The 26,938-nt window shown below is 35.9% G+C and overlaps 3 protein-coding genes and 1 long non-coding RNA gene across 12 annotated transcripts; 2 read left to right on the top strand and 2 right to left on the bottom strand.

Moving 5' to 3' along the window:
* LOC113354266 lies at positions 1-5,240 on the bottom strand. Of its 2 annotated transcripts, none has more exons than XR_003361756.1 (2): positions 5,067-5,240; positions 1-365 (listed from the first exon to the last, which is right to left on the bottom strand). XR_003361756.1 is itself a non-coding variant. In XM_026597659.1 (2 exons), the coding sequence occupies exons 1-2, from the start codon at positions 5,142-5,144 to the stop codon at positions 113-115; spliced, it is 693 nt and encodes a 230-aa protein (XP_026453444.1). In that variant the 5' UTR covers positions 5,145-5,240; the 3' UTR covers positions 1-112. The 2 variants fall into 2 exon arrangements, 1 of the variants encoding a protein (XP_026453444.1); XM_026597659.1 differs by having other exon boundaries at positions 1-727.
* A 1,151-nt stretch (positions 5,241-6,391) lies between these two features.
* On the top strand, positions 6,392-10,952 carry LOC113349825 (5'-nucleotidase domain-containing protein 4-like). The gene is made up of 17 exons (XM_026593866.1): positions 6,392-6,841; positions 6,917-7,212; positions 7,306-7,383; positions 7,467-7,687; positions 7,842-7,934; positions 8,251-8,334; positions 8,443-8,559; positions 8,652-8,757; positions 8,855-8,917; positions 9,072-9,125; positions 9,351-9,408; positions 9,497-9,573; positions 9,672-9,742; positions 9,832-9,892; positions 10,044-10,103; positions 10,284-10,346; positions 10,592-10,952. Exons 1-17 carry the CDS (start codon positions 6,652-6,654, stop codon positions 10,712-10,714), a joined length of 1,815 nt encoding a protein of 604 aa, XP_026449651.1. The 5' UTR covers positions 6,392-6,651; the 3' UTR covers positions 10,715-10,952.
* A 1,328-nt stretch (positions 10,953-12,280) lies between these two features.
* LOC113349826 (protein N-lysine methyltransferase METTL21A-like) lies at positions 12,281-18,641 on the bottom strand. The gene is made up of 5 exons (XM_026593867.1): positions 18,443-18,641; positions 17,656-18,340; positions 17,320-17,554; positions 16,061-16,246; positions 12,281-13,513 (listed from the first exon to the last, which is right to left on the bottom strand). The coding sequence occupies exon 5, from the start codon at positions 13,203-13,205 to the stop codon at positions 12,339-12,341; it is 867 nt and encodes a 288-aa protein (XP_026449652.1). The 5' UTR covers positions 13,206-13,513; positions 16,061-16,246; positions 17,320-17,554; positions 17,656-18,340; positions 18,443-18,641; the 3' UTR covers positions 12,281-12,338.
* Positions 18,642-19,302: 661 nt separating this feature from the next.
* LOC113349824 lies at positions 19,303-26,537 on the top strand. 8 transcript variants are annotated; one of them, XR_003360394.1, is made up of 10 exons: positions 19,303-20,322; positions 21,007-21,376; positions 21,523-21,658; positions 21,763-22,249; positions 22,393-22,518; positions 24,196-24,310; positions 25,111-25,308; positions 25,617-25,674; positions 25,759-25,928; positions 26,298-26,537. It is a non-coding gene; the product is annotated as an uncharacterized LOC113349824 (long non-coding RNA). The 8 variants fall into 8 exon arrangements; XR_003360393.1 differs by having other exon boundaries at positions 26,279-26,537; XR_003360395.1 differs by lacking the exon at positions 26,298-26,537 and adding an exon at positions 26,067-26,272.
* The last annotated feature ends 401 nt before the right edge of the window (positions 26,538-26,938 follow it).

Here is a 26,938-nt window from a genome sequence, read left to right as displayed (position 1 = left end):
TCCAAGAGTTTAAAAATATTAGAGGGAGGATAACCGATATAGTTGCGGATTGCCGTTGCATTAGTAGTAGCTTTAACTAATGCAATTGCTGTCGGGTTAGCTATTTACTATTTTAAACATAAATAAATAGTTTTGAAGAAGATAAGGCATTCAAAAAATTTGAAGTTTTGTCCTCCCAGACTGTCTTGGCTTGCCAATCCATGCTGTTTTGAAGTCCTGACATGAGTCTAATCAGATTGTTGTTGTGAGCTTCAATGTTGATCGTGGTGACTTGAAGTTGTAACCCCCCGTTCCACGCCTCAATTGCTGTCAACACCTCCCCAACATCCTTATTCAGTGCCTTTATTTCCATGGTCCTTACCTCCCTATAATAACCCAAAGTGTTTCTTAGTACCATGGCAAAAGTCATTATGTTAGTAGAAATGTTCCAATTGGTAGCTAGGTTAATTTTTGCAGTTCCAATGTCCGGATTCTTCCAAATGTTTGTGTGAGTTCGAGACGAGGCTAGTTGTGGGCTATGTCTTGTGCTTCGCTGATCTTGCTCATTCTCCAACCAGAATTGCTTGGCTCTACCAAAGACGTGCTGAGGATTTGGTTGAATTCCCTTAAAAACTTTATCACAACATGCTAACCAAATATGCCAGACGATAGCCGGACAGAAAGCACTCCAGGAACCTATATCAGAATCCCATCCAATTGGGTTTGATCTCCAACCGGTGATCCATTGCTGCAAAGATACGTTAGGGATACCAAGTACAAAGGGATTTGCGGAGGAAGCAAACCATACATTTCTAGCAAATGGGCAGTCCATTAGAATATGTTTTAGTGTTTCATTGGGTTGAGAACAGAAGGGGAAGATGTTTGGCATATCAGTATACTTGAAAAGTTTCTCAGCCACATGGACCATGTTATGCATGCATTTGAAGATAAATAAAGCTACTTTTGGTGCAGTATCCATACTCCAAATTTTCTCCCATGGAGAGTTGGTAATAGAGTCAAAATTCTTAATGCTATGATAAACAGAAGTTGTTGAAAACTTTCCATTTGGTTTCAATTTCCATTTGATTGTGTCAGTTTTGTGGAGACGGAAAGGAATACAACAGATGGATTGGACTGCATTATATTCAAACAACTCATTAAGGATATCCAAATTTCATGTCTGACTGTCTATATTTATCAGGTGGCTTACCAGATAAATATTATCTGGTAGCTGAGGATTCCTAAATTCTAAGGTTCTAGGGAACCACTAGTCCTCCTTGATATGGACAGTTTGGTCGTTGCCTATTGCCCAAATGCAGTGAGGTTTAATGACCTCAATCCCCTGAAGAATACAGGGCCAGATCCATGGTCCTGTGGTACAAACTTTTGGGTCTAGAGGGTGCCTGCATTTACTATAATAGATGGACTTTAAAGTTTTTTCCCAGATTGAGTCCGGATTATCTAAAAGATTCCAGGCAAGCCTCCCTAGACGTTCTAGGTTGTTAGCTTCTAAGTCCCTAAAGCCTAACCCTCCTAGAGGGATTGAGATGCTGAGATCAGGGAAAGCTTTTAAAAAGAAGCCTTTTTACCATCCTTCTTTCCCCACCAGAAATTTCTTTGTAGGGAAACGAGTTAGTTGGTAATGTTTTTCGGAATCTTATAACAGCCCATCTGGTAGATGGGTAAAGATTCAAGGATAGACTTAACTATCACATTTCTAGTAGCTTGGTTGAGATATCTTTCACGCCAATTCTGAAGTCTGCTTCTAAAACGAGCTATCATAGAGTTAAAAGTTTTTATTTTGTAAGCTCCTATAAAAAGAGGCGTGCCTAAATAGCTATCAGTTATATTGATTTTTGGACTTTGAGGATTTTTATGATCATTTTCCCAAATTTATTGGGAAACATATTACTAAAAAAGATGCCTGATTTTTGGAATTTAATCATTTGACCAGTTGCTAAGCTAAACGTATTGATAATGTTAAGAATATTTTGAGCATCGGTAAGAGAAGCTCTCGAAAAGATGATACAATCATCAACAAAGAGAAGATGGGTGATTGGAATGCTATTTGTGGGCAACTTTAATTCCTTGGATTTGCCCCTCTGCTTCTTTATGCCTTAGGAGTCTTGTTAGACCTTCCATACAAAGAAGAAAGAGGTAAGGAGATAATGGATCTCCTTGCCTGATTTCCCTCGTGGGTTTAAAGAATTTACCGGGAGAGCCATTACAGAGAACATCAATGGATGGGGTGTTGATGCATTTGTGGATCAGCGAGCACCAAGACTCGCTAAAACCAAGTTTCTGCATCAATTCCATCAGGTACTCCCAGCTAACCCTATCGAAAGCTTTGCTCATGTCAATCTTGATTCCCATTAATCCACCTTTACCTTTATATTTTTTCATTTTATAAACTACCACTTGGGACAGAATTATATTGTCTGTGATTTTCCGATTTTGCATAAAGGCGGATTGGAAATGAGAGATTATCCTGGAGAGAATTGGTTTGAGTCTGTTAGCTAAAATTTTGGATATTATTTTATAGGTTGTGTTACACAAACTAATTGGTCTAAAATCAGCTGGGGAGGAGGGATTAGGAATCTTCGGAATGAGAGCTAAGAAAGTCGAATTTATTTCCTTGAGAAGGTGACCAGTGCGAAAAAAATGTTGGACCATAGCAACAACATCATCTTTCACAGTGGTCCATTGGTGCAGAAATAATTTTACATTGAAGCCATCCGAGCCAGGAGATTTTTCAGTTGCTAGAGATTTAACTACATTAGCGACTTCAGAGGAACTAGGAATTGCAATTAAGGATTGATTCTCCACATTTGAAACTTCAGCCTCAAAGAGGCTGGCCACAGGTTGGGGGTTTAGATTAGGAGCTTCCGTGGATATGTTTTTAAAGTGATGGGTTAAAATTTCAAATATTCCTTTGTGGTTGTTGTGAATGTTACCTTCCTTATCTGACTGGGTTGAGTTTCTATTCTTTCTATGTCTGTTGAGGGTACAAGAGTGGAAAAATTTGGTATTCCTATTTCCAAATTTAAGATTGTTTTCCTTGCACTTTTCTTTCCAGAGTTGTTCCTCCTGATTATAAAGGGTTTCTAAGTCTTTGATGTGCATGTGGAGGATATCATCTTTGGTATCATCAAGATTGGAGCTATGGATAGAATTTATCATTTCAAGAGTAATTCTTATATTTGTTTGTATTTTTCCAAAAACCTCCTTATTCCACTATGATAGATCCTTTTTAACTAGTTTAAGCTTGGTAGAAATTTTAAAAGTTGGTGATCCTACTACTGGCTGGTTCCAGCACCTCTGAATAATTTCAAGGGCTTCAGGAATCTCCAGCCAGAGGCTAAAGAATTTGTATGGGATAGGGTTATATTCCACATTGTGTTTGAAGTTAAGGTAGATAGGGGAGTGATCTGAGGCAATGAAGGGAAGATGTGTGAGAGTGGCATTGTTGTTTTCTGCCAGCCAATCCGAATTGGCGAGAGCGCTATCAAGCCTGGCCTGGATTCTAGATGAAGCGTCTTATTTATTTGACCATGTGAAAATTGGTCCGATGAAACCAAGATCCATTAAGCCACGGTTTTCTATTATATCTACGATATTCATAATGGAATCCTAATGAAAAGGGTTTCCTCCTAATTTTTCCGCCGATGACAGCGTGACATTGAGATCTCATATGATGAGCCAAGCCTCATCAATTTGGTCAGCCATGGGTTCTATGTTAAGCCAGTCTTTTATTCTCTCAGGTTTTTTGGGGTTTCCATATAAGAAGGTGATTTTAGTCTTGCTACGAGCAGAGTCAATAGGGTTAACAGAAATGTGAATCATTCTAGAAGTTTTGAGGAGAATATCTACGGTAATGTTTTCTCCCCAAGCTAAGGCTAAACCCCAGCAAGTCCAATAGGGGAAACTAAAGAGAAATTACTGAAACCACAAGCTTCCAAGACTTTGGAGACTTTATCATCCTTACAACGGGTTTCAGAGAGGAAGAGGAAGTCCGGTTTGGCTGATATGCAAAGCTTGTTTAAGTGAGAGGAAGTCGTGGGGTTGCCAATACCTTGGCAGTTCCAAGAAAAAATATTCTTAGTAAAAAGAGAATTGGACAGAGTTTCGACGTCCGATAGAGAATTAGGAGGAAAAAAAACTATGTTAAGAGATGGGAAAGTCTAAGATTTCAAAGAGAGTCTAGGATAGGAGGCTGGTTAAGGATTTAATAAGATATAATAGACAGAGCAAAACAGAGAGGAGGAGAGATAGAAGGGACGGATAGAGGAGGATGGATGGATTCAAGTTCTAATATTAGTTAACTTAAGAGGCTGTTCAGAGTTACCTAAGAAGACTACATCATAGATTAAAGTTCTAGTTTCAGATAAAAGAAGAGCAGATAATAGAAGGAACAAAAAGGAATATCAGTACACAAAAGGGGGTGCTGAAAGAACTATGAATCTAAGAAGCAGTAAAAGCAAAGGTAGAGAACAAGACAAGTGAAAGTAAATTCCAACTATTAAAATCAATTCAAGATTCCGATAAAATTGGTGGCCAGGTATATAGCAAGGGAAAGGGGAGTTATGACTAAAGAAACAACAAGTGAACTAGCTAGTTATAGTAAATCCTTATCGTTGATCTAAGTTAGAAAGGAAGATACTAAGCTAACTATCAAGTCTAAATTCTAAGATATTTGGTGTTTGCCGGGATATTTCCAAATCCCAACTTGAGTTTCTAAATGGTTGACCTTTAAAACATAAAATCTAACCTAAGTATCTGGTAGATACAGGGGAAAATAGATTGCTATTATCTCTAATGCACAGAATAAGATGGAAATAATCTAAAGTTTACAATTCCTAACTAAAGTATCTAAATTTTGACCTTGAAGCCTTTGAAACTCAGTTTCTAATACAAAAAGAAGAAGAGATTGTTGTTATCTCTAATTTACTAATATGGATAAGGTGACCTAAATTTAAGTTAAGAAATTGTTAATATCTAGGATTGCAGATTTGACAGTATAAAAGTAGAGTAAAAGAAGGATAAAAATTAACTGGAAATTTAAAGATAGTGAATTAGGATTGGTTTACCATGGAGTCCTTCGCCTGCTTTGAGGTAGATTGGTTCTTTGTTATTGCAGTAATTGATTCCAGTTTCCAATTTCCCATTTCTTGCTCTTCATCACCCTTAAGATTAGACCAATATTGATTGATAATCAGAGGAGAGGGATGAGGAGAATTAGAGTCATTACTCGAGTTTTCTGAATCTAGTTCTTCAATCAGAATACGAAAGGACGGATTCGGTGTAATTAAGGGATTCGGGTTGCGGGTCAAATCTAGAAGAGGAAATGGGCCTTTTCGAAGAGTCGACCCACTGACAGAAAGCTTAGAAGAAGAGCCATCACCGAGCTCATAGCACGATTTTTTGATTGGAGAGAATGAGGGACTGTTGAGACTGCTAGCGAAGGGCCGCTTACCCAAAATCGAAGGCAAAGCAAAAGCATCATGGAAAGAAGATGCACTAGAGCATGATATGAATAAATCACCATTTAGCACAAGATTTGGATCAGTCTCCGGAGAAGGATGCAAGGCCATTTCATGATCTGAAAGACTATCAAAAAATTCTACCACATGTCTAGGGTCTGTGTGGCCTATATACCAGTTATCAGAGCTTGGCCCAGATAAAGGAGATGCAATATGGGAATCATACATAGTATCAAGAACTCCATTGTGGAATACAGTGCAATGCTCTATGTGGTGGGCCAAACGAAAACAATAGATGCAAAAATTGTAGGGCAGTTTATAGTATCCAAAATTTATCGTTGTTCTAGGAGAGCCACCAGCTGACACAATAACTCGCTTCACTAGGGGTCTTTATATGTTGAGTATAGCTTTAAATCTAATCGTGCCATCCTCTAGTGGAATGCAGTTCACAAGTCGTTTGCAAAGAACCATACCAACTTTTGAAGCTATTTGAGATACTACTAACTCGTTATGCATGTGAGGTTGAAGGTCTTGTATAGAAAACCAAGTGGTGAAAAAACGTAAATCTCTACAACAACGTACATTGAATCCGTAAAATCTTACTCCAATAACCTTCATAGATTTGCATTCGTAAAAATATGAATGCAGGAATATTAATACAGGAAGGTTCTAACCCTTTCTAATCAAGCTAAACTAAACGCGGCTCACCTTAGCCAAACAACCACCTTTATTTTTTTTTTTTTTTTTTTTTTTTTTTTGAAGGTAATCCAATATTACTTAATTAGTTATCGGTTACAATATAGCTAACTCCCTAACTATCATTTAGTACAATTTGTTGTAAGAACTCAGGGTAGTTGTTGTCCCAGCATCTAGTTGTTGCCGGTCCCATTTGTTGTTTCGACCACCTGTACAGTAGGTTCTGTACTAAACAAAATATATACCCGCCAAAATAACGTGGCGTTAATCTCTTCTCTTAATCTTAACCTAAAGAATTTGATCAAAAATTCCATCAATCAATCGGATGATGAATGAAAAGGAATTCAACTTTCCGAATATGGTTCCTCACTCATGGGATTCCAAAATGAAGTAAGTAGATATCTTCTTCCCGCTGCAAGTTGTAAATGATATGGATCTGATTCCATTATTACCAGAATTTTAAATCATATCAGATTTTTTCCTATTTAATCTCAAGATGCGAATTCTAAAGAAACCCTCTTCTTCTTCATCATCATCAATTTCCATTTGTATCTCTTTCCTAAATCTTCAATTCCTTTCTACTTCTCGTGTTGTTAGGTTCCATTGTAGAGCTTCTAGTGATACTTCTAATAATCAACCATTTGAAACCCTAAGAAAGAAAATCAATAACATCGATATCCGAGGAGGTTAGTCTCAATTTCACTAGTTGATTGTTTCTTAATTGATTTCTCGTTTGATTGATTGTGAATGTTGTTTGTAAGTATCAGGAGCGAAGCAGTTGCATACGAAACATACGATGGATGGGGCAGGTTTGATCGATGAAAATATTGGCAGAAATGATGGAGGGCGGTGTGTTTGGTCATCTCAAGGATGGACGAGTAAGATTGATCTACGGAATCAGATATTCTGTAATCGGTCTTTGAATATGAAGAACATTGTGGCTGTGGGTTTTGATATGGATTATACATTAGCACAGTACATGCCTCAGACTTTTGAGTCTCTTGCTTATGATGGAACTGTCAGGAAGCTGGTTTATGATTTAGGATACCCTACCGAGGTTTGTTCCCAGCGTGACGATCATTTCAACTTACTACCTAATACCTAATGCTTTGCAGGCTGCTTAACTTAAAGTAAGTTTATCTTTATGCAGTTACTAGAGTGGTCGTTTGACTGGGAGTACATGGTCAGGGGCTTGGTTCTAGATAAGAAGAGAGGAAATATCTTGAAGGTTCTTGTTATCCTGGTGCTGTTTGATTTTTTTTCTCTTGCAATGTTTGTAACTTATGCATGTGGTAATTGTTTCTTATACAGATGGATCGCCATAAATATGTCAAAGTGGCATATCATGGCTTTAGGGAGATGTCGAAAGAAGAAAAAATGGCAACATATGGAAACACGTTGATCAGAGATTCATTTGATGAGCCTGAATATGCTCTCATTGATACTCTTTTCTCACTCGCAGAAGCCTACTTATTTGCTCAACTTGTTGATTTTAGGGACAACAATCCTGAAAAAATCCCAGATAATGTCGAGTATGGATTCACTCATCTTGTTTCTTTATTATTTGTTGTATTTCACGGAGGGGCCACATCGGTGTCTAATAGCTTGCGTCTCTTTTTACTCTTCTAAGTGTTTTATTCTATGGCTTTTTCCAATCTATCAATGTGTTTTTGTACTTGCTTGCAGCTATGCCAGAATGTATAAAGATGTTCGAGCTGCAGTTGATTTGTGCCATCGTGATGGAACCTTGAAACAGATGGTTGCACAAGATCCTGGAAAGTATGGACTGAACAGGAAATTTTATTTCGTATTAGAATAGAATTATTGCTCTAGACAGATTCCATTGCCATCTTGTGAAATAGGATAAACTACTCCAACAGTTCTGATAAATGTTCAAATTGTCTGAAAATTAACATCATTTCAACTCATAGGTAGCTCCTTTTTTTTATCTTATATTTTTCTTGATCTTTATTTGAACCATCTACAAGTAGGATTCCTCTGAAAGTATGTTCTGCTAAGCATGTTTATGTTCGAATGTTTCTGAACAATAATAACATTCATCTAAGTTCCCATTTTATTCTCCTTTATATATTAGGTATATCAATGATGATACCTCAATAGTACCAATGATCAAAATGCTCAGAGATTCTGGTCGTTCAACCTTCTTGGTGACAAATAGGTAGTTGTTTTTCATCAACATACTGGTCCTTTTTGACTTAAAGTTGCTGATACAAAGAAATGTACCATTCATGCTTCTTTTCTTTAATTTTCTGAAACAATTATGCAGTTTATGGGACTACACAAATGTGGTGATGAATTTCCTTTGTGGGCACCGCACTATGGGTGGTAGTTTGCCATGCAATTTTGATTGGCTTGAAAATTTTGACGTCGTCATTACGGGAAGGTCCATTTCTTTTCTTTGACCCGTATTCTTACATTAGTACATGGTATGTAGGATGTGTTTTTTGGCTTAGCTTCATCCTTTGGTGTGTACAGTGCTAAGCCAGGATTTTTCCATGAAGAGAACCGCGCAAACCTATTTGAAGTTGAACCTCACTCTGGGATGCTACGAAATACAAACAATGGCACACCTATGGCTCAGGTCTTTTAAGAATTCTATGGTTTTCGAACGTTTTTATTTTTCTATTTGTTCTTATTGTTCTCTCCTCCAATTTATGCAACTGTCCTTTTGTTAAAAGGTGGGAAGCACTTCTCCAGCAATATCATTAGCGGGATTGAAAAAGGGTTGTAGAGTTTTCCAGGTAATTAAGAGTACAATTACTAGGATTAGCAAAGAAAATCTTGGCATTTTTCTGTTAAGCATAGTCATTGTTAAGGCATTCTTCTTTGGTTTAAACAATTTGCTAGCCTCACCTTTAATTGACTTGTCTTAATGCTCTGAAATATGCTTTTCAGGGAGGAAGTGTTGGTCACCTGCATAAGCTTCTTTCAATTGAATCAAGTGCACAGGTGTTTCCTTTTACTCGTATTGTGTCTGAAAATTGGTGAACAATGTCATGAACAAATTTTAACGCTTTAATCTGAAGCCTGCCTTTCTTCCTTATTTATGTTTTCTTTGATTCACTGATATAATTCTCTAAATCACATAGTGGTCTATTATTTTATTTTTTCAAACCCTCGACAATGCACCAATATCTTCCCCTGCAATCCTTATATGTTGTTGACTTTAAGTAGGTACTTTATGTTGGAGATCACATCTATGGAGATATTTTGCGTAGCAAAAAAGTCCTAGGTATTCACTCTTTTCCTGGTTATTTGTGTCATCTATACCCTGATTTCTATTTTATCAGCATTGATTTTGTTATTTTTCTTTGCAATAGGTTGGAGAACAATGCTTGTTGTTCCAGAGCTTGAGAGGGAGGTAGAACTCCTCTGGAAATCGAGGGACATTCGTAAGGTGCAAAAATTTTCCAGTTTTCTTAAACTTTCCAAATGAGAACTTTGAGAGCACTCACTCCAATCTATGTTTTTTTTCTCTCTTTTTGATCAATGCAGCAATTGCGGCGTTTGAGAGAAGAACGTGCTTTGGTGGAGGACAACATACATCACTTAAAGTGGTCTCTGAAGTAAGTGGAGTGAGAAGTTAATCAAGTTATAGTGCAACATATGTTCTTTGTTTCTATATTTTGATAAGCTTTGACATTTTGTGGCCAAGGTATGAAGCTGCTGATGATAGCAACAAGGAAAAGTTACTGTCTCAACTCAGTGAATTGGAGGTCAGCCTTTTCACTTGCTGCCATTAGACAAGATTCACTTTGTTTTTCTTTTATCTTTTGGTGGCTTCTACAGATACCAGCCAAGCAAGTAGGCAACTAACTGAATAACACGATGTCATTAACTGTGTATCTTCAATTTTCTGATGTTTAGATCCAAAGAGAACAAGTCCGTCTCCTTCATCAGGAGGCACAGAGAGAATGTCACCACAAAGTAGGCATCTAAACTATGCAGCCTTATGGATTTAATAACCTGTCTTTGCTGTTCTATATACTACTGGCATTTAAGTGTTGTCCCCACGTGGACAGTAGTCTGATTAATATCTGACACCAGGGTGCAACCTTGTGTTAGTCGATTGCTTTCTTATTATTTTTAATCATTGTATGCTTTCAGTTTCACAAGGTGTGGGGGCAGCTCATGAAGACTGGTTATCAGAATTCTCGCTTTGCTCATCAGGTCTTTATCCTCTTCTGTTTATTCTGCAACATAGATAAATCCCGCAAATTAATTTGGTGTATCATTTGGATGAATGGATTTAACATGTGGACCTAATATATGTGGTTGAGTACGTCCCACTGCGCCTATTCCACATCTTGTCAACACCAGTATCTGGCGTGGTAATTTAGTCGAATTATGCACATCCTACAAGTTGTTTTAGTTCTTTTGGTCTCTTATATGGTTTTCATTTTTTTATATGTTAGGTGGAGAGGTTTGCCTGCCTTTATACCAGCCAAGTCACCAACTTAAGCTTATACTCTCCTGACAAATACTACCGACCCAGTGAAGACTTCATGCCTCATGAATTTAATATATTGGAATTATAAGTAGGATGTGTTTTGATGTCTGGATTCATCACCCTAAGAAGAATTGATCAAAGTTAATCATTTTGTAATTATTCACAGATGTTAAGTTTAATAATTACATCCGAAGAAGAAGTTGTTGATTAATCACTTGACTGTTTGCTTTTACTTTTCAGTAGGTGTTCATAGTTTAATCTGTATTATATCCCGAAAGATATGGTAAACATTGTTAATAGAATTGGCCTTGTTGCCATTTTTCTTCTGTTATTGTGCCATCTTGAATTGAAACTTGATAATTTGGTAGGGGTAACTCCTAAAAAATTGTTTCATGGGTATGAGTTTTGCTTCTCAGATTTGGGGAGGTCTTATTCTTAAGATGGGTTATGGTAGAAAAGCTTGTAGCAGCTGGAATGAGGAGATGGCCTGGTGTGTCGAGAATTTTAAAGGTGATTCTCTAATAGCTTCTTGTGCCACATTTGGAGGGAGAGGAATTCTTGAGCGTTCGCTTCTAAATACTCTTCCATGGAAATTGTTAGCTGTTTAATTGCTCAGGAGGTCTGGAAACTGAGTTCTCAGAACCTTAAGACTTGGGATAATGCAGCTAACAGAGAATTTTGGAAGGTGGAGACTTGATTGTGAGTTTGTGCTTTTAAGTCCCTTATTCAGTGCTGTTGGCTTACTCCCAAGGGACATGATGTTATGCTCAATACTGGTGGTTCTAAAGAGGATGAGAATATGATGGGTTTGAAGCTACCATTAGAGATTCTTCGGGATATTCTTTTGATTGCAGCTTATGTTGGTTGTCATCCGATCTCAGTTATTGTCATCCAATCTCAGTTACTACTCATGAGTTACAGGGAGTGGGATTAGATCTGAAGCTTGTTATTCAGCTGGAAGCTCACTTCATCCATCTACGCACAGATTCTAAGACTGGGTTTGGTACTTAATAGCTCTGATCCAGAACCTCCTCAGGGAAGGATCAAGACTTGGCCATCCAAGTTTACTTCTGTAGAGATTAGTTAGTCACTGCTAGGGAGTCTAACTAGGCTGCTGATCGTTTGGTTGGCGTTCATCCTAGGGAGGTTTTTGTGAATCTTTTTCCCCCGACTTCAGGGAGATTCTTGCTGCTGATAAGGCCGATCTAGCTTGGTTTTTTGTTCGGTGGTTTATGCTTCTGTTGTGTGGTTGGGGTATCCACTTAATGTGTCAAAACCAAAAAAAAAAAAAAAAAAAAAAAAAAAAGAACTTCTAGGAAAAATGAGAAACAGTGATGTGCATGTGTAAACAATTGTTGGAGTAGGACTAGCCCAATCTGTCTGGGGTTTCTCTCTTGTATTGCAGCCTTGCAGGGGCAAAGAAATCTTGAAATACTATGGAAACTGTGAGCACCCCAGTTGGCCGTGGGATGAGACAAATTCTGATACCTGTTAAAATGGAATTCATCTTCTGTGATTTATTAACCGATTGAATATGAATATGCATTTGTTTTGCAGGTGACTACAAGGAAAATTCAACCAACTACTCAAGGGCGGGTGATCCAGTTAAACAAAAAAAAACAAAAAAAAACCAATACAAGATGTTTGGGGCATCTTTTAGAAGAGATTTAAGCTAAATAACTTTAGAAATGTGTTCTAGATTCAGAAACATATCATTGAAGAGAATTCATTCCCCTGGCTGGGGGTTGCTTTTTCTTCCCTGAGAAACAATAAACAACAACACCAATTCGACATCCTAGGTTAGGAGTATCGGTGTGAATTACCTCAACATTGAACATTTTCCTTGCTTTTCTAAAGAATACAGAATCCTTCTTCCACCTCTTGAGATGAGCCATCAGGAATACTGGAGCAGCTTGACTAGTGTCTTTTTCGTCTCCTTCTAAGAAGAAGCGTAGAGTTTGCAAAAGAGGGTCGTAGAGGTAATCATAGTAAACTACATCCGAACCCAATATGACATCGAACTCACGCCCCACTAATTCCATATCATCCTTGTCTCCCCACCTCAGAGGAGAGACATTAACAGAAGCACCGCGAGAGAGGAGCACAGTCGAATTGGCATCGGCATTGAATTGGAGGTTGGGAAGGACATGAGGGAGGTCAGTTATAACGCAGGAAGAGCTTAGAATAGCTGCTGCCGCAATGCCAGCAAGACCGGTACCTGAGCCAAGCTCAAGAATACGCCGACAAAGACGAAATTCAGAAAGAGGGGTTTTGATATGATTCCTGGATTGATGGTGGTGATCAAGGAGATTGACAAGAGTAGTTGCTGCTGGCCAAAGCTGAAAAGAGAGACCTTGACAAGGAAGTTGTCTTATCACTACTGATGTTTTAATTGAGTGAAGATAATGCTGCTCTTGTTTATATCCTGTTCCTCCTCCTAGGTTTTCTTCTTCAGTAGCTAATAACCTCATTTGATCTTCATCATCATCATTATGATCATCTTGTAAAAAGACATTGAGAGGGTTTATTTCTAAATCTGAATCTGAATCTTCTTGTTTTGTTTGGAATGGGATGTCCATATCTCTGCTGTAGATGTTAGTCTCTTCAGAGGAGGAGGAGTTTTAGGGCAGAGGTTTAATGAGGGAGGAAGAGGAATCAGCCGCCTTTGTTTGTTATTTTTCAGCCGTTGGATTTGTTTTTTTCTAGACCTAATACCTATAGGTTGGATGAGGGTCCATATAATTCATTCATACCAGTTACCAGAGATGATGCTTCAGAGTCACAGTCGCCCTTCATCAACAACCTAAACACCCAATCACATCTCTCACACCACGTCGAGAGTTGGCTAACCTCCCCTCTCATTGACCGGTCAAAGAAATCCTCGCTCCTGATAGCCAAAATCAAAGTTAATCCCTTTATATTTCGTGGCCGTTAATTTTTTCCAAAAATTATATGATCTAATGCTCCATATTGGTCGGTAGACTTTGGATTTTCTTACACTCCGTTACATAGTTTTCATAAAAATATGGACCTTAGGATTAGCGGCATAATCTACGAATCTCTTAGATATTTGTTTTCGTGGCCGATCAGCATTTTTTTGGGGGGAAAAATCCGACAATATTTTCTTTTTTGGGAAACAATCTGATAAATTCCATATATAAAAAGAAAAAACAACGTAAATAGGTTTTTACGAGATTGGTTAGTAAAAACAATCTGATAAATTCCATATATAAAAATAAAAACAACATAAATAGGCTTTTACGAGATTTTTTCATGAGAAGTTAATGGAAAATATATCTAGGAAGATCTTTAGGGTAACAGTTGAAAAAATTCTATTTTTAGGAAAAAATTCAAGAATTTCCGGAGAGAAAAAAAACAACCAACCCAAATAAGTTTTTATGGGATTTTTGCATCTTCAAGATGGAAACAAGTTCTAACATTAGCAGTTAATATTTAAACCCAATTTTACCTCCTGTTTTTCTATTTATATCTACTAGTATATGACCCGTGCCGTAACGGCGCGGGAAATATCGATGACTGCTACAATTTACGTACGGCTGGAATTTAAACTAATAAAGGGGATAGAACTTAAATTTCGAAGACAGTTACACAATTATACTGATAGTATATGTAAATGTTTATTGATCAACTCTAATTCCATCCCGCTCTTATTAAAAATTTGTTTATATTTATTTTTTAACAAATTAGAAGAACTTTTGTCATATCCCTTTGTGAAAACTTATTAAATCAGGATATCCTCAATAAACAACTTTAGGCAAGGGATAGATCTAAGTATAAACTTTGATAAATGCATCAATTTTGCTTCATAAAAGCTAATTACGCCATGGTTCAATCCTTAATAAAAAAATAGAAAACAATTAAATGGTCTGATGTTCTCATGCTCCCTCCCAGTCGAGATTCAAACTCTTGTAATCGATAAACAAATCCTAAATAAATGGATATATAAATAGTCTAGGGAGCACTGTGCAATGCTATAAAAAACAAAGAAAAAAAAAAGAAAATCCTTAATAAAAATCCATAAACATTTCAGTTTTTATGTTTCTACTATTTTTTTATCGGATATTTGTTGGCTATTGTGATTGAGAGGAAGATTGCTACATGGTGTACCAAATCCATATAAAACAAAACCATCATAATTAGGGGATGGCACACCTGGTGTAATTTGGTACACCCTCCTAGCAGTCTCATTTGATAATGTCAGTATTCGGGTGAGTTTGTTTGCAAAATTCACAATACTGAGAAATTTATAATTCCACGAATTTTCTTGTTTTAAAGGCTTAAAGGCCATGTACTGTTTGGCCAACGAATATTAAGATTCCATGAGAATTTTATCCTAAGAATCTTAAGATTGTATATACAGTAAAACCTCTATATAAGAATACTATATAAAAGAATAAACTCGATATATTAATAAAAAAATTTGGTCCCATTTTAACTTAATCAGTGCGAAAATTACCTCTATATAAAAATAACCTCTCTATAAGAATAATTTTCGAAACAGTGTGATTGGGAGGAAGATTATTATAGAGTGTACCAAATCCATATAAAACAAAACCATCATAATTAGGGGATGGCACACCCGGTGTAATTTGGTACACTCTCCTAGCAATCTCATTTAATGGTGCCAAAATTCGGGTGAGTTTGATTGCAGAATTCATAATAGTGAAAAATTTATAATTCCATGAATTTTCTTGTTTTAAAGGCTTAAGGGTGTACTGTTTGGCATTATCTTAAGAATATTAAAATTGTATATACAATAAAATCTCTATGTATTCTATATAAAAGAATAAACTCGATATATGAATAAATTTTTTGATCCCATCTTAAGTTAATCAGTGCAAAAATTACCTCTATATAAGAATAACCTCTCTATAAGAATAACTTTTAATGGTCCCAATAATATTCTGAAACAAAGGTTTTACTGTATATAGAATCTATTATTAAAAGACGCACTAACAAATCCTTTAATAAGTTTCCTAGCAAATCTCAGGGAAAGAGTTCAGACGTCATACGCAGAATTTGCTGGAAAAGTGAATCCTATATGATATCGTGATTTCAGAGCATTCGGACAACCAAACATATTGTACGGGTGGAAAGGTAATTCCACACAATCCACTTAACCATAAAAGCCACCTTTCAAAATTCCATCATGTTTTTGTCTTTAAATCAAAATTAAAATTAATTATAAAAGATGGTTTGTGTTTAGCTGCCAGTTTTCTATTGTGTCGTAATGGTAACCCTGTAATAGACATTCATATTGCTTACACACCCATTATTCAATTCATAAGCATTTGAGATTTAAGAAGAGGTAATAAGGAAAGTGGGGGTTAAGTTGAAATGCACCGTTAAGATTAAAAAACAAGTAACTAAAGGTGATGCGATAACAGAACATTCATATCAATAAGAGACTTACAATTTCAACATGGCTAGTACTGGTTCAGTCCTGATAGCCGCCACGGAAAATTACTTTCTTTAAATTCTAAACTGAAGTCGCAAAGTTCCAATTTTGTACAGTATTGCCATCACATACCCTTCTCCCATTAAATATGGCCAAATGAAGATTCCCTCCTCAGATGCAACCAACGAAATCCTACATGACCTGTAATGGACACAACTCCTATTGTTGAATTTATTTCCCTGCTATCTTCCATATACAGAAACCAATTGCAAGATCAAGATACTGAGCATCTTTATCTTGTTCACAACCGTTGAGATATTCAATTTTTTTCTCCACTCTAATGACTTGTAAAATCTGGATTCGTTGGACGTTATGCCATAAGTAACCCCAAAACAACAAAATCATCAAAATCAATGACATAATAAGAGAACCCCAGGGGTGAACTTCCAGGACAACTCGAAAATGTGTGGTGAGCTTGATGTTTGTGCTATATTTCTATGTGATTAATAATGAGATTACCGATTCATACAACCTTTGAAGTTTAAGCTAATGCATTTTACCACAACTAATCATGTCCACTTTATGTTGTAATGAAATTTGTATATAGACGCCCTAGCATACTGTTGTAATGATAGGACTGATATTTATCTATTGTATAAGCATAAATGATATGGTGAACAACTAACACTTAAGTATTGTGAAATAACCTTACATGTCCAAAGGAAGAGCCAACTCTGTATATTTGTTTGTAACAACAAAGTATCGAGACGAACACCATATTGGAATCCAACAACAACCCATACAATTATTGCCCGCATTAACATATCAGAACTACTTTCTAGAAATGAATACATAATTAAGAAACTTAATATTACCATTTCTTTGAAGATAATTGTTTTCTCAAGTACCAAAGTATGGTCTGCTTCCTTCAATTTCGATAACGAACTGCTCATTATACTCTTGTATCCGACCGACTACACAACTCTAAAGCCAGGGGGACTAAACTGGAAGGAAATGACTCTAGCTATATGAAACAATAACGGAATTTAGTGTATATATTATGTCATACCTAATGCAAATGCATTTGATTGCATCCACTTCTACATAGGAATCTCATCTCTATCCCTGCTATCAAAATACTCATTCAATTGGGTTAATCCAATTTCTCATAATGAAAAAAAAAAATCATTAACAAAAACCTTGGTCGCATCTAAAATTTTCAAAACAAAGACTAAAGCTAAAACAGGAAAAAGAAAAGAAAATGGAGAACATACCATACTTTCTGCTCTCGGCATGGTTGTGGATTTAAGATGTGACATAAGAGGAGGATTATGACTTCTAAATCATTACTTTTTCCTCCTACACATGAAGGTCTAAATAAATTAGTCATTCACTCCCAATTTCATATCATGATATCATGTGAAAAACCTCAATTTTCACTCAAAATCCATCTCTATTTTGTTCCTTTAACTTCATGCAAAATACCACCAGGAATTTGGTGTATCCCACCTAAATAACATGACAATAATTAAATATCGAACTCATAACTGAAAACTGGTAAAAAGAAAAAAATGTAATTATCAAATAAGCCAAATCAGAAAGAGTAATACCTGAGATAAAAGATTTGTTCGATGGGGAAAGGTTTGTTCATCTTAGTTTGTGTGGGTTTATATATGAGACCGTATCATAATTTTGACTCCTAAGAAGATGCGAAACGGATGTTTTGAATGATGAGATGAATGAGTTAATGCCGAAAGTAATGGTGGTGTTAATGGTTTTCATTTTTCTGTAACGGAAGAAATAGGTTAATTTAGAATGCAAGATGTGGTTATGGAAGAGTCTCTTGGCCTGCCATATGCCGTTTTCTAAGCACAGTCAATGACGCTGTTAGTGGGATATAATGTGACTCTTTGGTTGTAACGTATGAAAACTGAAGTAGAATAAGTGGAAGAATAATAGTAAAAGAATATGGAACGTAGGATGATGGCGTAGAAGGGGGAATCATTTTGCGCCATGATTTATCTCTTTCACTTTTCCATATCTTAGGAGAAGTGAGAGTCGTCGATCGTTGTAAGAGGTCCATCCAGAACCGTTAGATTTGGCAAAATACAATTGTTTTTGTAAGATTTTCACTTTTCCATATTTTAGGAGAAGTGAGAGTCGTCGATCGCTGTAAGAGGTCCATCCAGAACCGTCAGATTTGGCAAAACACATTTGTTTTTGTAAGATAAATCCATCTCCATTTTGTTCCTTTAACTTCATGCAAAATACCACTAGGAATTTGGTGTATCCCACCTAAATAACATGACAATAATTAAATATCGAACTCATAACTGAAAACTGGTAAAAAGAAAAAAAATGTAATTATCAAATAAGCCAAATCAGAGAGAGTAATACCTGAGATAAAAGATTTGTTCGATGGGGAAAGGTTTGTTCATCTTAGTTTGTGTGGATTTATATATGAGACCGTATCATAATTTTGATTCCTAAGAAGATACGAAACGGATGTTTTGAATGATGAGATGAATGAGTTAATGTCGAAAGTAATGGTGGTGTTAATGGTTTTCATTTTTCTGTAACGGAAGAAATAGGTTAATTTAGAACGCAAGATGTGGTTATGGAAGAGTCTCTTGGCTCTCCATATGTCATTTTATAAGCATAGTGAATGGCGCTCTTAATGGGATATAATGTGATTCTTTGGTTGTAACGTATGAAAACCGAAACAGAATAAGTGGAAGAATAATAGTAAAAGAATATGGAACGTAGGATGATGGCGCAGAAGGGGGAATCATTTTGGGCCACGATTTATCTCTTTCACTTTTCTGTATCTTAGGAGAAGTGAGAGTCGTGGATCGTTGTAAGAGGTCCATCCAGAACCGTTAGATTTGGCAAAACACATTTGTTTTTGTAAGATTTTCACTTTCCACATCTTAGGAGAAGTGAGAGTCGTCGATCGCTATAAGAGGTCCATCCAGAACCGTTAGATTTGACAAAACACATTTGTTTTTGTAAGACAGATCCATATCTTAGGAGAAGTGAGAGTCGTCGGTCGCTGTAAGAGGTTCATCCAGAACCTTTAGATTTGGCAAAACACATTTGTTTTTTTTTGTAAGATTTTCACTTTTTCATATCTTAGGAGAAGTGAGAGTCGTGGATCGCTGTAAGAGGTCCATCTAGAACCGTTAGATTTGGCAAACACATTTGTTTTTAAGATTTTTACTTTTCCATATCTTAGGAGAAGTGAGAGTCGTCTCGCTGTAAGAGGTCCATCCAGAACTGTTAGATTTGAAAAAACATATTTGTTTTTGTAAGATAGATGTTTAAATTTACAGGTCGTGTTGGATTTAAATTCCAGAAACAAATCTAGGATTACCAAACTATGGAAGAAACGATGCCAAATTTAGCGACATAAATATAAATGACTCGAGCAAATGCCATTGGATTTGGGGTTTTGTTGTTTGTTTTTTGTGCGATTTGGGGTTTTGTTGTCTAATCTCTATCCATTGTTTGCTTTACAGGTATCCTCAAAATTGTAGTTGATTGACACAACATATTTTACTGGCGTCGCTTCTTTTGCTCCTGGTGGCAGTTAAGAAATTTATTATTTGATGTTTTTACAAACAATATTGCTCTTCTTCTTCTTTTTTAAGTTTTCATGATTCATTGATTCATCCCTTCTTCTTTTTGTTCTGGTCAATTTTTGAGTTGACTTGACTGTAGATTCAAACACTGCGCCAAAGTGTTCGTTTATTCGTCTACGGGATGAAATGAACGATGTTTTTTTTTTTTTTTTTTTTCAATTATTTCACTAATGTTTAGGTTTTCACTAATGGTTGTTGCTCCGATTTTGTTTTTGTTACTTAAATCAATACTAATTCATGTGTTTTGATGTGTAGAGAGGAATTAGTTAGTAAGGAGACATTTGATGGAGTTGGTGTTTCTTCTTCTTCCCATTTTCTTTTTCTGAGTTTCACTCCTTTTTATCAGTTTGATTTTAATTTTGTTTTTTTTGATCCGAATTTAATTTTGTTTGATGATTATTTATTTTTATTTAGAAAACGCGTTACTTTTATTACGATCTATGCTTGATTTAGTGGAATTTTTTAGAGACCAAGTTGTGGGTCTATATATAAACGCTCCAGAGGTACTTGGTTTGCACGTTCAGTTGCATCCGCGTAGAGATACCTGACTACAGCTGCGTATAGGATACCAAGCTAGGATCGCGCTTTCAATGGTTGTGGAGGAAAATCAGAAATCAACGAGGAACCCTAAGCAAGGTTTGTAAGCTAGCCAAATTACCACTGTAATGTTGATTGTTTTTTTTCTTCTAAATTTTGTTTCATGATTCTGGTGTTGTCGGAGTATGGGATATTTAATCTACCCTTTGCTTTTTGTGGGGTTTAATTGTGCGGTAGGAAGTGCTTCGCATGAAAACAAACTGTAAGTGAACAGTTTGGAACTGTGTTTGGGTATACATAGCCTACACATTGATTTTGATTGTGAATTGTGAAGTTTATGTTTTTGTCAGTTATTTATAAGGTTGTTTTGTTCTTTCATAAGTCCTCTTAATTTAATTTCACCCATAGCTTCGGTGGATTTATGTTTTTTTAGTCTTATGACCTTTTCTAAATTCCGAACCATGCAAGTGTAGTTATGCATTTCAATAAAAACAGCAAGCCTAATAATGAAATTCATTCAGTTCTTTTGTTCTTCCTTTCAATATGTAGCTCTTGGATGGTGGCTTTTTGTGTATACAGATTTATGAATATGCAACTTTGTTTAGCTATTTTTGGCACTCATGGATTTGCAACTGTGTTTAACTTATTTGAGCGTTTGGTATAATTTTTGTCTGGAATTGTAGATAGTATGTGCATATCTATGAATATACAGCTGTGTTTGATTGTTTAGGATTGGGTTTTATTGTTGATTAATCGTTTTGTTGGTTCGTTGTCTATTACCAGTTGTTAAGACATCTGCAAGTATTTACCAGTTGAGAAAACTCAGTCCCGTGGTGCAGCTCAGAAGATTGTCAAGGCCTTGGTTTTAGAAGTTCGAAAATAACGGAGTGGGAATTTGTCAACTGTGGGCGTTGCCTCAGTATATAAGTTCTGGAGAAAACCTAGCCCCAATGTTTTCTCTGTTTTACCATTTCATCTTGATCTTTCCTTTTCTTTGTCGCCTTTACCTTTTTTATTTTTATTTTAATCAATTCAAAGTTTAAGATTTTGGTGCACAATTTCGTTTTGATTTGTTATAGTTTCATTGATGTTTAGGTTGGCGTTTGCAGAATATGTAAACGAGTAATGATAATGAACTCCAATCTGCGACAAGGTAATGATTTTTTTTTTCTTCGTATTTGTTTTGGTTTAGTTTTTTTCCTCCTTCCTGTTTTTCTGATTCTTCATTTTACTGATACAATTTGCCCCACCACGATGTCTCAACCTTTACTGATACACTGTTTTGTAACACTTTGGCAGTCGATATATGTTTTGAGGTTCAAACTTAATTCGTGGTAATATAGTGAGATAATCTGGATGGGGTATTCAGAGTCCTACAAGGGCCAAAAGCCAGCTATGGTAGAAACAAAACCACAATATTACTTCATGGCCTATGGTGAGTTACAGAAAAACAAATGTGAAATGCGGGTTATTTAAGTGTACAATTGCATGATGCGTTAGATTAATTGGACTTTAAAGAAAGTCGTATGTTGATTTCAGCTAAGACAAGAATCTACAGGCCTGCATCCAACACACCCAAGACTGGCAAGTGGCAAAGCCAAGTAGTCTACCAAAAGGCTGAAACATGTGTATGGGTTGCATGGGGTGCTCATTAGCCTTACGATCTACTGAAGGCTGAAACATGAATGGGGAAGGGAAGTGACCGTGTCACAACTCAAGGAGCATCTGATCAAGCAAAATGGAATCGACTCTCTTAATTCTAAAATCACAAAAATTATATGATGGGCAGGGAATAGTGAACTGCTAACAAAATGCTTGCATGGTTGATGGCAATAGGTTTTCAATATGCAAAGGTTTTTAAAACAGAACTTCTGATAATCACAATTTTCCGTATATCATTCATCTTATATTTATGTTATAGGTGAAGTATTGTGTCGAGATGGTTGACCCAAATTTAAGTGAATGGGATCATAATGATTAAGAAAATTTAAGTGAATGGGATCATAATGATTAAGCAATTGACAAGGTAATTAATCACAACCGTTGAAGTGTTCATACTTCGTTTCTTATATCTTCTGAAAGTTCTGGTGTTGTATTAATATTATATTTTCCAAGAACTCTAGAATCTATTTGGTATATAACACCAACTTATCTTTTGATGTCACGTAGAAGTATATATGGATACTAATGCTACTCAAGTGGATCCTCTGCACACCGGAAACACAAGGAGTTACTGTTGCATATTATAAGACCCATGAATTCCCAGCGTCTTTTACCCAAACAATTGGCTGCCAGGTACTATGCTCTGAACTTTATATTGTTTCCATGTTTTCAACCTTACTAAAAAAAAGAGCTCTATATTTCTTCTTTTAGTTTTGGACTCACGTAGTCACGTGTCATATCAAATAATCAAATATCTTTTGCATTCCCTACTAACTATATGTGTCTTTATTTCTTTAGTGTTATGTATTTAACTTTTTTGATACCTTGGGGATTCCAGTCTCAATTGAATTTGATTGATTCGTGTCCAGGGTTGTTATGTTTCTTAGGCGAGTGCAATTGGTGGTTGAGATTTAAATTTAGATGGTGGTGCACTGGTGCTGGACTTGATCCAGTGTTAGGGCCGATTTGCTCAGTTTGATCCACCGTTTTTGGTTCCATTTCATGTGTGTACACCGCCACACCATATTATGGGTTGGTGATATTAAGATTCTGTCTATCACTCTATCTTGAGCTGTAATTCTCTTTGTTTGCTGGTATGAGAACTTGCTGGTATGTGAATTGCGTGATTATTTAGAAGTAGTGACCAATATCTCAAATGACAGTTTGGAGTTTTCAATAGCTCTTTATGCTTATGAAGCAGGGGTTCAAGTAACATATCTTCCTGATATCCCTTTATAGGTATGAATCACAGGGGCCGTAACTAAGAGTTACTAGATTAAATTCCACTTACTTGCTGTCTTTAGCTCAAATGGAAGAGCACATGGTCTCAACCATGTAGTTGTGGACTCCCACAGATGGCATATTGTTATTTAAGCAAGCCAAAACCTTACATGCTTCCGATGAAAGCATTAGCTTTTCTTGCTGTAACCTGTCGTGTCCTTGAGATTAGTTTTTTGTTGGTTTAAATTTAACAGTCAATTGCTTAGGATAATGGTTCTGTTGAAGTTGGTGTATCTTGAATGCACATCATTCATAGCTTGACATGTATTTCAGCGATGAGAAAGCAACGTTTCAGGTCTTATGTTTCAAGTCTTATGTTTTTTGGTACATCACTGTCCCTAGACGTCCATATGTGATTTTGTGGAATAATTAAATCAACATTTCCTCTCTTTTTTTTCCTCTCTTTTTTTTTTGCTATTTTTTGTTGTGTATTGTCTCGCTTCTTGCTTGATTCTATGTAATTTGTTTTTACTATATTGAGATTCAGATGATTGGAATTACAGTTGGGTACTGTAAGATATAGCTTCGCTAGAATTTTGTTTATGAAAGCATACTACTGTGAATTACAAACTCTTACAACACTGCTAACTGTTACAAAAACTGTGAAGGGTCTCCAAGTTTCGGTTAGCTGAAGAAGAGAATTGAGGACTAATTACCATGTTTGAGTTGTCTACCATTTCATTAATTAATACGTAGTAACCAAAGAAATAATATGATATCTTTTCGTCCCTCATTAATGACTTACGATTTCAAAGAACTGGCTAGATTTTTGTTCATTTTAAATGTTTAACTGTTGCATGTTCGTCTTATATTCCAACTGAGGCTTCTAAATTTTAAAGGGAAGCTAGAGCAAACATAAAAGGCCTATATTATGATTAAAATAGACTTGGATAAAATGTCACTTGGGGTTAACCAAAAAATGTATCGTCTGCAGAAACATAAAGTATATCGGTATATCGTATTGTTGTAGTCTTACTGATCACAACTCCATTGTTCTTTTAATTGATGATGCTTTTTTTCCTATATCAGAGCAGCAAACACAAACGGATGCAAGGTGGTTTTGTTTTGGAAAATGATAGAGTAACCAATACTTCAATCCAATTGAGAACCATTCTGCACTTACCTCTCAAGTATTAGGACAAAGGTGATGACTTTATTTGTGCAAAATTGTAGAAAATGAATCCTTTTATGTTTAACAGTTGATTATTTAAGTATATGAAAAAAGGTTATTATAAGTCCATCCACTCACACCAAACAAAGCATCTAGCAGCAAGAATTCCTGCAAAAGAAAAAAGGAAGAAGAAAAAGTAGAAATGGAAGCTATATTAGTTTCCTACTTCTTGAAATGTTATAGCTTAAAAGTTGTGGGAATTTTTAATCTTCTTTAAAAACTGTGGAGTGGTTCTTTTTTTTTAGTTCTATTTTTTCTGCGCTGCTCGCCGATTTTTTTTTTTCTTTTAATTACCATTTCCAGGTAGATTTTATACCACTATTGATGACTGACATTAAGTAGCTTTAAGATGCGGGTACACTGCCAAACATATGGATGCTAAATACGGAAAATAAGTTGTTCTTTGGGTATTTGAGGAAGTTGGAGTGATATTAGAAGAATTCTTATAGAATTACACTTTCTGTAAGTGTAATTCTATAGGAATTTGAGTATGAGAGTATGAGATTTGGATCTGTATTCATTCAAATGTTTTGTGTATAAAAGGATGCTTCTTTGCCTTAAGTATTCGTACCCACAGGCTATCCACACTGAATCTCCTTGCATAATTGGTAATTATCTCCATTTCTTTTTATATATCTTTAAATTGATTTTTATTAGTTGTCTTGGTGTTTTTCATTCCGTAAAGTCATGTATTTGTTGTTGGAGTGCTATATGAAGGAGGTAATCTGCTTAAATTAAATTTTGTTGAGATTCTAAATTTTATCTTCTTACAGGACAAGTTCTAGGTAGACCCTTAGCGTTCCATATATCTGGAATTTAGCGGACGATTCCATAGGCGAGAAAAATGATGATTGTAATATTTTGATGAAGCATATGGTTTTTTTCGAGGAAGCAAAAGCTAAGCCGTACAAAGGTTTATGCAGGATAAGCAGGAATGGTTGTGCAACCATTTCTTTTCACCTAAATTTAAGGTATTATATTGATTTTAATTTGTTTGTTATAAATATGCTTTTGCTATATATGTACTAATAATTTAAATAAAACTGACGAAAGGATCTTTAGCTGGATCTATTAGCTTTTCATGAATAGATAGTACTCAAAATAACTAATATTGTTAAGTCATTAATAATAACTAATATAGTTGTCTTAAGAATAATTATTTTGCAGCAAGGATGGTTAAGTACTCAAAATGAGACTATCATTTAGTGAGCTTATATAGTGGGAGATATTGATGAAACGATATTTGATGTTGAAAAACTAAATGATGATTGATTAACAGCTGAGTTCAAAGAACGATGGGTTGGTAATAACGGGGAATAAATTTTACCAAATTGCACGTAAGTTCCTATATTGATTTCTTCGTTTTTCTTCTCTTATTTTCCGTAGCGCAATTTGATATAGTGCATCATGGAATTTTTTAGAGACCAAGTTGTGGGTCTATATATAAACGCTCCAGAGGTACTTGGTTTGCACGTTCAGTTGCATCCGCGTAGAGATACCTGACTACAGCTGCGTATAGGATACCAAGCTAGGATCGCGCTTTCAATGGTTGTGGAGGAAAATCAGAAATCAACGACGAACCCTAAGCAAGGTTTGTAAGCTAGCCAAATTACCACTGTAATGTTGATTGTTTTTTTTCTTCTAAATTTTGTTTCATGATTCTGGTGTTGTCGGAGTATGGGATATTTAATCTACCCTTTGCTTTTTGTGGGGTTTAATTGTGCGGTAGGAAGTGCTTCGCATGAAAACAAACTGTAAGTGAACAGTTTGGAACTGTGTTTGGATCTCCCTAATAAGTTTTTCCTTTTGTTTAGTATCTCTAGCAGAATTTCATGGTTTTCTCATACAATGGTGTAAGTGCTGGTATATATTTGTTTCAATTGGTCTTGGAGATTCTGAGAAATGAACTCTTTATTTGAAACATTAACAAAATTATATCAGCCCGTTGGTGGCTTTGCAGGAGTTATACATGACTCCATACCCATAATAGAGTTCATCACGTGAGTACTCTGGTGTGAGATATGGTTTTCAGTGGATTGAAAGAACAATTATAGCTCATTTCCACGTTATTAGATGGGAAATTGATCTCAGTAATCAAGTTGAACGGCAGACTTCAATTTTAGATATTAGAAGGTAATTGTTCAATTTTTAATTATTTGTATTTTTTTGATTGAAAATTTTTCATATTAAGATAATCTAATTCGCCAATCCTTTCTTCTAAATTTTTCTCGAAAACCACTGGAAAGTGTTTCCTGAGTGAATTATGGATCAGTTTATCAGTTGTCACTTCTGCACTAAATTCACTCATGCTAACTGCAGTATCAATGATTGCTTTTTAGCATTTTCATATCACATACTGAAAATAACTACTGTACACAGCATAGTGAGCAGTATTATTTGCATACATGTACAGATATTTTAGTAAGACTGTTGAGGAATGCCATTGCAGAGATCCACTCCATGTTAGATGAGCAGTTTTGCACAAGCATCATAAAATATATGGATGTCGTTGCAGTCACTATTGTATGTATGTGTCGCTATTCCATAAGAGGAAATGCTTTAGGTAGCATCATGTTAAAATGTCTTACGTGCATCTTAGGT

Source organism: Papaver somniferum, chromosome 2 (assembly GCF_003573695.1).
Source record: "Papaver somniferum cultivar HN1 chromosome 2, ASM357369v1, whole genome shotgun sequence".
In the NCBI taxonomy this organism is placed as follows: Eukaryota; Viridiplantae; Streptophyta; class Magnoliopsida; order Ranunculales; family Papaveraceae; genus Papaver; species Papaver somniferum.
Note: the sequence above shows the minus strand (reverse complement) of the source record. Positions and strands in the feature narration are given on the sequence as shown.

What these genes read in the sequence shown, in the direction of transcription:
- LOC113354266 (XM_026597659.1), bottom strand. Translation starts at nt 5,144, where the DNA reads ATGGGAAATTGGAAACTGGAATCAATTACTGCAATAACAAAGAACCAA. An exon ending in AGCAGGCGAAGGACTCCATG is followed by an intron (nt 728 to 5,066) that starts GTAAACCAATCC and finishes GTATCTTTGCAG; the next exon opens with CAATGGATCACCGGTTGGAG.
- LOC113349825 (XM_026593866.1), top strand. Translation starts at nt 6,652, where the DNA reads ATGCGAATTCTAAAGAAACCCTCTTCTTCTTCATCATCATCAATTTCC. An exon ending in CACTTAAAGTGGTCTCTGAA is followed by an intron (nt 9,743 to 9,831) that starts GTAAGTGGAGTG and finishes TTTGTGGCCAAG; the next exon opens with GTATGAAGCTGCTGATGATA. An exon ending in AGAGAGAATGTCACCACAAA is followed by an intron (nt 10,104 to 10,283) that starts GTAGGCATCTAA and finishes GTATGCTTTCAG; the next exon opens with TTTCACAAGGTGTGGGGGCA.
- LOC113349826 (XM_026593867.1), bottom strand. Translation starts at nt 13,205, where the DNA reads ATGGACATCCCATTCCAAACAAAACAAGAAGATTCAGATTCAGATTTA.